Below are 14,486 nucleotides of genomic sequence, written 5' to 3'. Positions count from 1 at the left end.
AGTACCAGGTACCAAGCTGAACATTGGGGATAGAAACTCAAAGAGAAACTGAAAGGCAGTCTCTGTAAACAAAATCTTTTTACAAAACAACAAAGACCGTAATCAAGGAATATATAAGAATATATAAGTAAGTTCAGAAAAAGAAGCGCTTAATTTATTTTTATGCTTCGATTTGGGAGTCATTTTGCTCCTACAGAATGTCTGAAAGGGGCACTTTGTTTTCCTCGCACGTCTATCTTGAGTGGTTTATCTTTGGGAAGATGGTATTCTCCTTTCATCGGGAGGGTGTTGGTGTAGCTTGCTGGGTATCGTCTCACAGACTGGCTGGTAACCAGGTGAGGTGACGACTAGAGCAAAGCTGTCTTCATAGTGACTCTTTGCTGATAATAGCTTCAGTAAAACTACAGAGAGTGTAGCACAGGCGTTCAGAGGCAGCTGCTGGAGTCCGGCACATCTGTGTTTGAATCTTGACTCTACCACATATATGTTGTGGAATTTTAGGCAAGCCTTTTAAATTCTTTAAAGCTCAGTTTCTTCAATAGAAATCTGAAGATACTAAACCTTCATAAGATTGTTATGAAAATTAAATGAGTTAAAGTACGTGAAATACCTGTCACACTGTAAGCACTTACAAAATGTTAGCTTTTAGGCGCTACAGAAATTAGAATTTAGATGTAATTCTCTTGATTTTAAAATTTTATATTCTGATGCTATTTTCCCAAAATGTCTATTTAAGAAAATATCAAATGACACGTCTATTCCTACTTATTTTTCCTCTATACTTTATTCCAAGAAATCTTCTCTTTGTTTGCTCATGGAAAGGTAGAGAGTGAAAAAGCCCAATTCCCAAAGTTATTTGTTAGTACTTGTCAAAGTTTTATTCAACTCTTTAATGGGGGAGCCAGCAGAAAATGAGAGCTAGTTTCTAGAGCATTTGAAAAACAGAAATTTATACAGTTAATTGGGAAAGAATTACTTGGTTAGATGCAAAATTAGTTTATGCCTTATAGGGTAGTAAACTCATAAACTTTGGAATTATCATTCCTACCATGCCAAAAAACAAATCACATCTTAGTGGTTTGTTACAGTTTAGTATTAAACTTTATAAGACTGTAAGTTGTCTGGGCTATCAAATAAAAGTATGTCTCTGAGAGACTTAGATAACTGTCATATTACACCATATTCTAGCATAATATTTAAAGAAATCACAAATCATCAATTTGCTTTATTTCCAAGTATTTCATATTTTCCTTCCACAATAAATATGTTTTAGTTCATAGTAATTAAGCTTTTTTATTGCTTCATTCCCCCTTGTGGAGTACATAATTCTTTCAACAACAATAATAAAGAGATATGAGAGGATTACCCGATTACCCATTGTTGGAAGGAGTAAGAAGGTTTTGTGTTTTTGGAGGAGAAATGCTAATAGGGAAAATAGGAAACAGGCTGATAGTGGAGTGGAGCACTTGGCTTTGAGGAGGAAAGGAGTGATGAGAATGTGAGGGAAGAGGACACTCGGGTATTGTGCAAGTTTGCCTCTGTGGCCTCTTTGAAAGTCCTTCCATGTTCTCAGAGCCATGGCCCTCTGTTCTCTGGGAAGAAGGAGGAGGTGGCAAAAGGTTGCCCAGGGTCTGCAGAGAATGGTGAGGGAAACCATGCTTTCTGAGACTGTCTCTTCCAGGTCTAATGTTTCTTCTCACTGGGTTCATCCTCCTTGCTTTGTGCTTCCTTAGCAGGGCCTAACCTGTTCTCTCTTTTCATCCATAGTGGCGTAGATGTTCACTATGCAGTTGCCTTCAATGGGGAGGCCATCAGTAACACCAGCTGGGACCTAATCAGCCTTCACTCCAACAAGGTGGAAAACCATGGTCTTGTGGAACTGGACGATAAGCCCACTGCTGTTTATACCATCAGTAACTTCAGGGATTATATTGCTGAGACACTGCATCAGACTTTTTTGCTGGGGAACTCCTCTTTAAATCCAGATCCTGACTCCCTTCAGCTTATCAATGGTGAGTTTGATATCAATCTGAAGTCCTTAGATAGTTTTAGTTGCTTTTCTAGTATGCCCTAGTGAAAACTAATTTCCCTAAATATATATAGTTCTGAGCATTCTCTAGACTGAGAGATAGGAGCCATCTTGATATGAATGGAGCTTTAGCCACGCAGCTATTTTGGATAGATTACTGAAGGGCTCTCTGGAATATCTATGGACAGAAGGCCACTCTTTGTGGAGCATAGCATGATATTTAGAAATAGTTTAGAGAAATGGAAGCAAAGCACAAGAAAAAGTAAAGTAGTGCCTGGAAGCATGAATTGAAGCAGGATGTAGTGCTGCCCAGGCAACCAAGACATTAACTTTCTAGAGGCAAGTCAGCTGGTAAAGGCTTAAAAGCCAGAGAGCAGAAGAGAAAGAGTAGCTCTAGGAAAGTTGATGGAAGCCCTTGGTCAAACAGGAAGTGATACTGGGTGCTGGCCAGAATCCCGGAGAATCCAAGACTGAGTTTGAATTCGGACAGCTATGGAGATCCAGTTATGATCCAAAATCAACTGGGGCATCTGGGGTCATCAAGGAGAGGGCTGACTACTCCGCGGCTTGGTCAACCTGGGACGAAAGTTTGCCCAAGGGTTTGGTTACCAGTGTGCAAGAGCCTAACTCATCAGGGACATGGCGTCCTGTTACTTCATGTTTGCTTTTCCGCGATTTTTTTCACTTGGTAGTTTAACTTTTGAAATGTTCAGAGAATATTTTACTGAAGTGACTGCATGGGAAAATTGCCATGCAGCTAGAGGAAAATCCATGAGTGAGAGACAATACTAATAATGATGCATTTTTATAGCTTCACCAACTCCCATGTATCTTTAAAGGAAAAGAAGCCACCTTTTCAGGCAGCTACCACCTAGGCCTCGTGTGTGTGTGTGTGTGTGTGTGTGTGTGTGTGTGTGTGTGTGTGTGTAAATAATTAAACAGAAATAGACATAAGGGAGGAGAGAAAAGGGAAAATAATTTTAGCAAAATTTTACTATGTATAATATAATTCCTTACTTCCTAAATAAGATCTTTTTCTGAGGGGCTGAACTAAAACTTTGAATTACTTTTCAGTTATTTTGGCTGCTGTACTGATATTTCTTTAATGTGACAGTGTGCTGAGACTGAGCCACAAAGTGGCCTGGACTTTGTATGCGTTACGTAGGAATTTAAAGTGGAGAAACTCTCTCTTCAGTGAAAGCAGTATTAAGCTGTCAGCTCTAAAACCCGAGGGAGCCTTTGTGTTTTAGAGCAGTGTGGGTACCCTGGGCTTACTTCCTCATGTGCCTCTTTTTCTTTGTTAAATCTTGTTAGAATATGTAAGTCAGATAAAATAGTGAAAAGAGAAGAGGCTTGTTATAATCTGAAATTATTGAAGTCCTCTTGGCAAGGCTAATATGGACGAGTTGGGGGCTACTTACAGGGCATATACCGTGTTTCCCTGAAAATAAGACCTAACCGGGAAATAAGCCCTCGCATGATTTTTCAGGATGACATTCCCTGAACCTAAGCCCTAATGCATCCTTTGGTGCAAAAATTAATATGCACATGAAATTTTCTATTTGCTTTGTACCTCTGTCTGACGTAGGAAGTACTTCAACAGGAGAAACTTGGCTTTATTAATGTTTATAATTAATGTTTTATTAATGTTTATTAATGTTTATAACTTCGTTAAAGTCTGTAGTAACTAGCAAGGATTCAGTAAGTTTTTGTTAAATTAAATCATACAATCTACTCTCTTAAATTTATTGCTCTTTAGTATTGGTATAGTGATAAACTCTCTGGTGTCCTAGCCCATTTTTAAAAGGTACTTTCTACCAAAAAGGAAATCGTTTTGCATAATTTTCTCCATTGTTAGCACAACCAAATGAGTTGGAATTTCAGTTCAACTTTCTTATTAAAATGAAAAAAATAAAATAAAAATAACTGCTTCATAGAAATCTTGAAAAGAATAAAAACTGCTTGAGAAAGGAAAGGAAATAATATAGAAGTATCCTAAATATAATCATGGGAAGAATAATTTATGTTGGAGTCTTATAATTCAGACAGATTTTACTATTATAATATATGTAAAATATCTGAATAAGGTAGCAAGTGTTTTCTAAACAAGTCTCCCCCACGGTTCTGCCCAAATCTAAACTATGAAAAGGAAGAATTTGGTTTAGTTATCTCTGAACCTCAAGTACAATAGTGTCTCAATTACAAATGTTCTTTTATATTGCTCTTTCTTCAGTGAGAGGTGTTTTACTTCCCCTAACTGAAGACCTAGTTTGGAACACCCAAAGTTCAAGTCTTCAGGTAACCCCACCATCTCTTCTGGTAAGTATATTTCTGCTTTATGCCTAGAACTAGGCCCTCAAGCTTCTCTTCCTTGTACCCTCAGCTACTTACTTTGGCATCACGAAGCTGTTCCTACTTCAAATATTCTCTTACATCATCCCTGGAACGTTATTCATAGCTCTCAGCTTGTGGGTCCTAAGTATTCAGTTAGAAAATTTAAGCCTTCCGCAGTAGTTAAATGAAATCCATATATTTGGATTGCCAAACTCCACACATGGTAGAAAACTTATTTATGGTTCATACTTGTTTGGTGATAATGAAGCTTTAAGTGCCCACTGAGTTGGTTTCTAAAAGTTACACATAAGTAGTTTTTATAGCCAGGATTACAAATTGATGTACATAGGTACAGAGTACAGATTTTTGTTCCAAGGATTGTACTGAAGAAAAAGTTTAGACTCCAAAGCATACTCCAGTGTGTATATGGAAAGGACAGAAGGAAGGGTAAAAATGTTGACTAGCAGACAAATGACAGGGACTCTAAATCAGGCCTTCTTTAATCTGGGCTGACAACACTCCTATTTGTACGGAAACAGCATGGAATGAACTTTCCTTTTTGTTCTTACCACTCAGCTCCCCTGGGCACTCCTCTACCCCCTCCAAAGCTCCACTTATCACCTTGCCTATAGGGAAGCATCCAGGGGAAAGAAAGGGGCTTTCTGGAATGCAGTGAAAAAGGCAACCATAGCCCCACTAGAGACTCACCTGTCTACAATGAGCACATGATCATTTATCATCACATAGACACAGGAGGGGGGACTCCCTTCTACATTCCCCACTCCTACCCACTCGAGACTTCTTTTCTGTCTCCTATGACAGAAAGAATTAACAGTAATTAATTTGAAATATTTGTTTCTTGGCTTTAATTCAGCAAATTTCTTGAAATACTGCTTTCTGGCTTGGAGAAATGCTTATTTGAAATACTTGTTTCTTGGCTTTCATCCAGCAATGAAAATTTAAAGTGCCTGTCCAAAATTCACTAAATGATTAATATATGGAGCCATTTCTTCTGCTCAATTATAGAGCAACTCAGTTTTGAAAAGTGGAATCACTGGAAATAACTCTTTTTACTGAGCTCCATATTGGAGAAAAAAGGTTAGAGAGGGATTGACATCAGAGATTACATTCATTGGTGTTTATTTATTCATTTACTTATTTATTCATTCAAATGTATTTATTTTGTGCTTTTCATCCCAAGTGTTAGGGAAACTGAGTAAGATGTGGCCTTGCCTACAAGACATTTCCAGTCTGGTAGTAGTAGACAGGCTTCTACACAAATAAGGTGATGCTCCAGGAGTCCATCTAGGGCAGGGGTGTCCAAACTTTTTTCAACGTTTTTCACCAAGGGCCATATGCGGTAAAATACACAAACAGCCGGGCCACTCACTCGTGGTGAAGTACGTATTGCCTCCCCTGGTTTATGTAAGTAAACTAAATATATTTTTGGAATTTGCTGCGGGCCAATTAACAATGGACCATGGGCCGCAGTTGGCCCGTGGGCCGCAGTTTGGACACCCCTGCTCTAGGACATGTGATGGGGAGTGATCATTCACTGTGACCATGGTGCCATTCGTCTCCATTTCTGCTAATCACATTTAAGTCGGCGCTTCTTTAAACAGAAGATCTGTGGTGATATTTTAGGTATTATAAAGACAGGAATTTCTATATCAGCCAGGGGTTGCAAACTGATACCAGCCATTGGATCCAGCGATCGGCATGTGCTTGGGGGCCAAATAAAAAAAAAAAAGCCAATATTTAAAAATTAGGAGATATTTGTATCAAAATGCAGACTTCCAAAGTCTTTTGAAAACCAGGAAGATCTAGTATTTTTTTTTTTTTTTAAGATCTAGTATTCTTAAGTTTACATTTCCTTCTTGCAGTAAGTGGCTAGAGCTTGACTTGAGAGGGACTGCCCCCTGTAATGACGGCAAAACACTAACTGGGCTCATTTGTTCATTTATGTTACCTGTTCTGTGGTTCTGTTTGCATTTAAGCCAACGCCTTAGTATTTTGAATACTGATAACTGTAGGGCATTCATGAACAATTTGTGGAGACATTGGAGTGTTAGCGGATGATAAAGAGACATAAAAACAAAATGATTAATTAGAAGTGTCTAGATATTATTTTCTTCTTTTCTTTCTGGCAAACTGTTAACAAGATTTTGTACTTTAATAGAAGTGAGATTTTTTTTAAACCAGATTTGATTTTTAGAAATTATTTTAGAGGTAGGAATGTTGGAATATTGAATTTAATACCTTTTGGCATTCTGACTTGGAAAATCACTTGTTGCACAGTATGCTTTCTATAGCACTAGCAGGCTTTTCAGTTGGCATTAGCAAAAGTGAAACTGGCCAATATAATATTAAACTTGTTAATATACTACACTGAACTAAAAGAAGAATTCATGAGTTGAATTTGTTACTATGGGGACGTTTATTCATATAAAAATAAATGAAGTGCTATTCCTGGCGTGTATGTGTTCACCTTTCAAAATGTATGAGAAAGCTTCATTGCCGTTTTTTTAGGGGGTACTTATTTGGAATAGATGGCCTTCCTTCTTTATTTAAAATGTCATTATTTACTTCCACATTTTATGTTGCTTATTTGTGACTCAACTTATTAAAGATATTATGTGTTGTTTTACTTTTAATTTTTATGAAATGAAAAGTCATTTAGTTATAGATATATTGAAATCATATATATTGCTTGAATATTTCTTTTTTATTGAGGATTCAGCTGCTTTCCTAATGTGTGTCAACTCATAGGCTCTGTCTGATAAAACTCAATTTCTTAAGTATGGATTAAAGGGCTTAAGCCATATCAGTTGGAGTTTTGAAAAAAGTGCGGATTTAGAATTTGCAAGAGCATGAATATGCCTGACTCAGCTGGAAGCACGAGTGGCTTTAATACTTCTCTAGAAGTGCTTTTAGATAATTAAGAGGAAAAACAATGAATACCCTGGTATGGTATAATTGTCATCATCATAACTTTTTTTTTTTGAGGAACAGAATTTGGTATCGAGCAAATGGCCTTCTTACTTTTCCCTAAATACATATATGGTTTTGGATTCTAGAAGAAGAAATGGGAAAGGAAGACACGTTTCTTTCTATATGAACAGCCTCCATATTCAACATAGCAGACATTTAAATATTTGAAAATGGTCTCCCCTCCTGACTGTGTTCACCTTGGTCCTATAGGTCTGTGCACATATGCCATGAGAATGAGAATGGACTGCAAAGTATGTTGGCTCTAGTTTCTCCTTTGAGAATCCTTTGGCCATCTGGGTATATGCACTTGTATACATCTCTCAATGAAGCATCTGATATCGTGGGCAAGGCACTGGGATTGAGAACTCTAGAAACTCAAACTAGTTCTGATTTTTTATTTATTTTTTGTGACAATGGACATTTCACTTCTATGAACCTCAGTTCCTTATCTTTAATAGGCAAGGTTGGACTACATGATTCTTAAGAGTCCTTCTAGTTCTAAAATTTGATACTTTATGTTCATGCATGTGCACGTGCTCAGTCCCCCTTCCCAACATAAGATTTTTATACGCCCAAGGATAGCCTTATAAAGCACCTGAACCTTTGGCAAGACAAAAGCTGGTATTTTTACTTATTTTTTTCTTCCACATTATGGGCTCCAATTTGTTGTCTTTTTATTTATCTGAAATTGAATTCTTACTCTCTCCACCTGGTCCATTCTCTCCCTCCCCTCAGCTTTATTGAGACATAATCGAAACATAATGTTGTATAAATTTAAGGTGTACAATGTGGTGATTTGATATACTTACATATTCTGAAATGTTTACCACAGTAGTGTTAGTTCACACCTCTGTTATTTCACATAATCATGTGTGTGTGTGTGTGTGTGTGTGTGTGTGTGGTGAGAACACTTAAGATTTACTCTTTAGGCCACTTAGTAGTATATAGCACAATATTGTTAACTATAGTCACCAGATTGTACGTTAGATACCCAGAACTTATTCATATTATAACTACAAGTTTATACACTTTGACCAATTTGTTGAGAGTTTTTATCATGCAGGGATGTTGTATTTTGTTAAATGCTTTTCCTGCATATATTGAGATGATTATATGATTTTTATCCTTCACTCTATTAATGTGGTGTATCACATTTATTATTTTTATTATAACATCTAACACATATGGTAAACACATTATTATTGTTTTATGTGTATATTGGCTTACAGTTTTCTTTTTTTGTAGTGTCTGTCTGGTTTTGGTATCAGGGTAATGCTGGCCTTGTAAAATGAGTTTGGGAGTATCCCCTCCTCTTCAATTTTTTGGGAGAGTTTAAGAAGGATAGGCTTTCATTATTCTTTAAAAGTTTGTTAGAATTCACTGGTGAAATCTCTGGTTCTGGACTTTTCTTTGTTGAGAGGTTTTTCTTTTTATTACTGATTCAATCTACTTACTAGTAATTGGTCTGTTTAGATTTTCTATTTCTTTATGATTCAATCTTGGTAGGTTGTATGTGTCTAGGAATTTATCTATTTCTTATGGGTTAACCAATTTGTTGGTGTTTGGTTGTTCACAGCAGTCCGTTGTGTTCCTTTGTATTTTTGTGTTATCAGTAGTAATGTCTCCTTTTTCATTTCTGATTTTATTGATTTGAGTCTTCTCTCTTTTTTTTGAGTCTAGTTAAAGGTTTTTCAATTTTTTTAATCTTTTCAAAAAAACAGCTACTAGTTTTATTGATCTTTCCTATTGCCTTTCTACTCTGATCTTTGATGTTTTCTTCTTTCTGATAACTTTGGGTTTAGTTTTTTCTTCCTTTTCTAATTCTGTAAGGTGTAAAGTTAGTTGTTTATTTGAGATCTTCCTTTCTTATTGTAGGCATTATTATATTCTTTTCTCCTAGAACTGCTTTTTCTGCATCCCATAAGTTTTTATATGTTGTGTTTCCATTTTTGTTTGTTTCAAGACATTATTTTGCTTCAAGTTATATAAGTTTATTATTATTAAATAAATTTTATAAAAATACCTTTAAAATGCTAACATACATATTTACTGGTGATTAATATGTTTTTTCTTTTATTTCTTTTTTTAAAAACACAATGGCAATACATTACAACCCAGAAAATTTACAGAGAACATTAAAAATGGCATTTTGAACACCTAAGCAGATAATTTAAAATAGGATAAAGCTAGTGAACATTAACAAAAATTTTAAGTCTAACTTTAAATCTTAAAGACAAGCTCTGTATTACAAACTATAAAATATATACAAGCAAATGCTATAATATTTAGTATGCCCTACTTTGGATGTAAAATACATTTTTTCTGTGTTTAAATAATGCAATTATTTTGCTTTATGAAAACGTGTAGAAAGACATTTTAAAAGAAAAAGTATTTTAATTCCCTAAAAATGGGCATATGGATGTCATGGTAGCAGTCATACAAAACATATTAATGAAATGTTTCAAATAAAATGACAAAACATATGAATTTTAACCTTTAAAATCTGACTAATCATCATCATTGTCATCTCCGCTGCTACTGTGAGTCATAGTCCACTCCCTGTTTCAAGACTTTTTATTGCCCCTTTGGTTTTTTTTGACTCATTGGTTGTTTAATTTCCATATATTTATGAATTTTCCTGTTTTCCTCCCTGTTACTAATTTCTAGTTTCATACCCACTGTAGTTAGAGAAGATACTTGGTATGATTTCAGTTTTCTTAAATTTGTTAAGACTTGTTTAGTGACCTAACACATGCCCTGTCCTAGAGAATGTTCCATGTGCACTTGAGAAGAATCTGTATTCTGGTGCTATTGGGTGGAATGTTCTGTATATGTGTGTTAGGTTCATTTGGTTTAAAATATAGTTCAAGTCCCAAATTTCCTTATTGACTTTCTCTCTGGACGATTTATCCAATGTTGAAAGTGGGGTATTGAAATCCCTAATATTATTGTATTGTTATCTATTTCTCCCCAAAGATCTGTTAGTATTTGTTTGATATATATTGGTGCTCCAATGTTGGGTGCATATATACAGAGGGTGCCAAAAAAAATGTATACACATTTTAAGAAAGGAAAAAACTGTATTAAAATTGTAATACTCAATATATACCAACAGTAAAAGATGAATACAAGCATGTGCATACATTTTTTTGGCACTCCCGTATTTATGATTGTTACATCCTCTTGATTAATTGACCTTTTTACCACTATATAATGACCTCTTTGTCTCTTGTTACAGCTTTTGAATTTAAGTTTATTTTGTCTAATGTAAGTATAGGTACCTCTGTTCTCTTTTGGTGTGCACTTTGATGTGCACACCATCCCTCACTTTGAGTTTATGTGTGTCCTTAAAGCTGAAGTAAGTCTCTTGTAGGCAGCATATATATATATAAAAGTCCATCTAGCTACTCTGCCTATTGACTAGAGAATTAAATCCACTTATATTTGGAGTAATATTGATAGGTAAGGACTTACTAATGCCATCTTATTGTTTGTGGCAATTTTGTACTTCCTCTTCTCCTGTCTTTTTCTCTTGGCATCTTCCTTTGTGAATTGATGATTTTATGTATGCCTTGATTTTCTTCTTTTTATCTTTTGTGTATCTACTGGAGGTTTTTTCTTTGTGGTTTTCTTTGTGGTTACCATGAGGCTTACATAAAACATGTTATACATAAAATAGTCTATTTTATGTTAACAGTCTATTTTATGTTAACAATTTAGATGGCATACATAAAGTTTAGTCTTTTACACTCCCCCACCTTTTAAGTTTTTGATGTCACAATTTACCACTTTTTATATTGTATATCCTTTAATATATTATTGTGGCTATAGTTATTATTTTTTAATACTTTTGTTTAACCTTTTTACTAGAGTTAAATATTACAGTATTTGACTACATATTTACCTTTACCAGTGTGTTGTATATTTTCATGTTATGCATTGTTGTCCTTTCCTTGCAGATTGAAGAACTTCTTTTAGCATTTCTTGTAAAGCAAGTGGTGATGAAATCCCTCAGATTTTGTTTCTCTAGGAATATCTTTATCTCTCCTTTATTTCTGAAGGACAGCTGTGCTGGATAAAGTATTCTTAGTTGGCAGTTTTTAAAAAATTTCAGCACTTTGAATATATCATCACACTCTCTCCTGGCCTACAAGGTTTCTGCTCGGGAATTAGACTGATGGTCTAATGTGGGTTCCCTTATAAGTGACAAGCTACTTTTCTCTAGCAGCTTTCATGATTCTCTTTGTTTTTTGATTTTGACAGTTTTATTACAATGTGTCTTAGAGAAGATATTTTGAATTGAATTTGCTTGGGGTCCTATGAGCTTTGTGAAATTGAATGGTCAAATCTCTCCCTATGTTTGGGAAGTTCTCAGCCATTATCTTTAAGGTTTCTGCCCTCTTCTCTCTTCTGCTCTTTCTGGGACTCCAATTATTCACAGATTGCTTCTTTTGGTGGTGTTCTATAATTTATGTAGGTTTTTTTTACCTGCACTCTTTTTTCTTTCTTCTCTTCTGACTGGATAATTTCAAAGATCCTGTCTTCTACTTCACAGATTTTTTTCTTTTGCTCGATCTATTCTTTTGCTGATGCTTTCTAATACATTCTTTATTTCATTCATTGCATTGTTCAACTCCAGAATTTGTCTTTTTTGTGATGTCTATCTCTTTGTTAAATTTCTTATTTTGTTTCTGTATTGTTTTCTGATGTCATTGAATTGTCTTTCTTGTTTTTCTTGTAGCTTATTGAACTTCTTTCAAACAGCTATTTTTAATTCTTTGCCAGGTAAATTGCAGAAATCCATGTCTTTGGGGTTGGTTACTGGGAGATTGTTTGCTATCCTTTGATGAAGTCATGTTTGTTTGATTTTTTTATGTTTCTTGAAGTCTTAAATTGCTGTCTTCACATTTGAAGTAGCACTTACCACCTCCAGTCTTTACTGATTAACTTTAGGAGAGAAATAACTTCCATTAGTCCTGCTAGGGATTCCAGGGTTTTTCTCAAACCTTTTACAGATACCCCTCCTCCACACTTCTTGCTTTTTCCTATGGCAGAATTCTTAAGCCTATATGCCCTCTCTTGATCCTGCAATGCACAAGGCTGAGTGTTGATAGCCTCCCTTTTGCTTTTCCAAGAGTGTTGTTAAAACTCAAGTTTGTGGTCTTTCCCTGGCCTACAGATTTGGGCCAGCTTTCTGTGCCTGCTCACTAGCTGTCTGCCAGAGTGCACTCTCTCTGCTGTGGGGAGTGTGCATAAGGAGCTGGCCATGAGGTGGGGGAGGTGTGCTGAGTACTGGAGCTGCCCATGGGACAGTAGGGGAAGATCCATGGCTGAGGCAGCTTAGAGATTCATGGTCAGGCCTACTCATGGAGTCCACCAAGTGGTTAGTAGGATCAGCATCCCTTTGATATGTTCAGAATCCTGGCTTCTGTTCTACCCACCACTTACCACCCCCTGGTTGTGCACCTTGTGACTCAATTCAGTACTCTGGGTGGAGTGAGAGAGAAATAGGACTTTTTAGGAAGGTCCTGCACAACTGGGGAGGCCAGGGGCTCACTCACATGCTCTTATTTTCCCCTGTGGGAGAAATCATGTGCCGAAAAGTGTTCTCTTGGCACTGAACTGTGCTGCCTTGGGGGAGGGGTTGATGCAGGTAAAGTGAAACATTTCCTCTTACTTCCTCCAGTGTGTCTGAACTCAGATAGGTTTTTTCCAGCAGTGTGTTGGAACTCCTTTGCTGGACTCCTGGACTTCCACAAAGGCTGTCTCATCTGTGGTGATTGTCTAACTCAGTGTTCTCTAGGGGCTCCCAGACTGTGACTGAGAGGAGCTGGAGCCAATTCATGGGCCAAACAGCGTCCACAGCTGGGGCCAAGTTCTATGTGCTTATTACCCAATACATGGGTGCACGAGACTCCTCCTGGGTCCCTCGTGTACGGTGCTGGATCCCACAGCTCCCACAAAGGTGCTTTGTCCATGGAGGGATGTCAAATTCTTGTTGTTGAGCGGGACATAATGAGTGAGGGATGTCTTAGTTGGTTGTCTTGCTGATATCACTCTGGTCCATTCTTGAGAATGCAGAAAATGTTAGCCCTTCTAGGAAGAAATACAAGGCAACTTTGTGTGTCTATTTGGTGATAGATTATATAGGAGCACCCTGTATACAGGTCAATGATCACAAGCTGCCTTCTTTGCATAGTTATCTAAGGTTAACTCTGTTCCTCATGATTATATACTCTTAAAATACTAAAAACTACCAGAAACATAGCAGAAATCTCCCTGATTAGATAATCTTTTTTTGCCTTACTTATGAATCAAGTCTTAGTATTCCTCAGGTTTACTTCTGACAGAGAATTCCCAAGAGGTAATTTCTTATCTGAAATAGTTTTTTTTTCTTTTTTATAGATCATTTGCTGTTACAGCTAGTCATTTGAGGATGGCCTTCAGCTTCTTTCTTTTACATATGTCTTGTTTTTCTCTCAGATATTTCACTTCCACAGACTCAGGTCGTTATACTCTAGTCTAATGCCCAGATGTGTTCTATTCCTCTTTTTGACCAAAACCACATTGCCAAAAAATATTAACTAGTATTGCACCATCCACTTTTTGTCATTTCCATCTTAACTTTCTAGATTCTTTATTTCTAATTTAAATTTAACCAGAATACCACCTTTCATTCATGTTATTGTTATTATTTTAATTGATTCTCATTCCTCCTTTTTTGTTCATTTGTATTTCATTACAAATTATATATAGTGGACCCTTGAATAATGCAGGTTTGAGCTGTGTGGGTCCACTTATATGTGAACTTTTTTCAATAAATATGTACATTACTGTAAATGTATTTCTTCTTTTTTATGGTTTTCTTAATAAATTTTCTTTTCTATAGCTGATCTTATTGTAAGAGTACAGTGTATAATACATATAACATACAAAATACCGTATTTTGCCATTTCTAACGTGCTCCCACATATAATGTGCACCCACATTTTTGGCCCAAACTTTCAGGGAAAAAAAAAATCTTTGGTTTTAATTTTTTAATTCAAATTTTTATTTGTTTACATTTAGGTCCTTGTTTTTTGTATTACAAAGGATTTTAGCATTTTTTAAAAAATATATTATGGTACAAGAA

At 36.0% G+C, this 14,486-nt stretch overlaps 1 protein-coding gene across 1 annotated transcript in view; it reads left to right on the top strand.

Moving 5' to 3' along the window:
- IMPG2 (interphotoreceptor matrix proteoglycan 2) overlaps nucleotides 1–14,486 on the top strand; it is an 84,317-nt gene that overhangs the window by 54,740 nt on the left and 15,091 nt on the right. The window contains exons 10-11 of the mRNA XM_033135498.1: nucleotides 1,768–2,012; nucleotides 4,263–4,348. Coding sequence (XP_032991389.1) covers nucleotides 1,768–2,012; nucleotides 4,263–4,348 — 331 coding nt within the window. The remainder of the gene's footprint in view (nucleotides 1–1,767; nucleotides 2,013–4,262; nucleotides 4,349–14,486) is intronic.

Source organism: Rhinolophus ferrumequinum, chromosome 2, assembly GCF_004115265.2.
Source record: "Rhinolophus ferrumequinum isolate MPI-CBG mRhiFer1 chromosome 2, mRhiFer1_v1.p, whole genome shotgun sequence".
In the NCBI taxonomy this organism is placed as follows: Eukaryota; Metazoa; Chordata; class Mammalia; order Chiroptera; family Rhinolophidae; genus Rhinolophus; species Rhinolophus ferrumequinum.
This window is presented reverse-complemented; position numbering and strand designations above follow the sequence as displayed.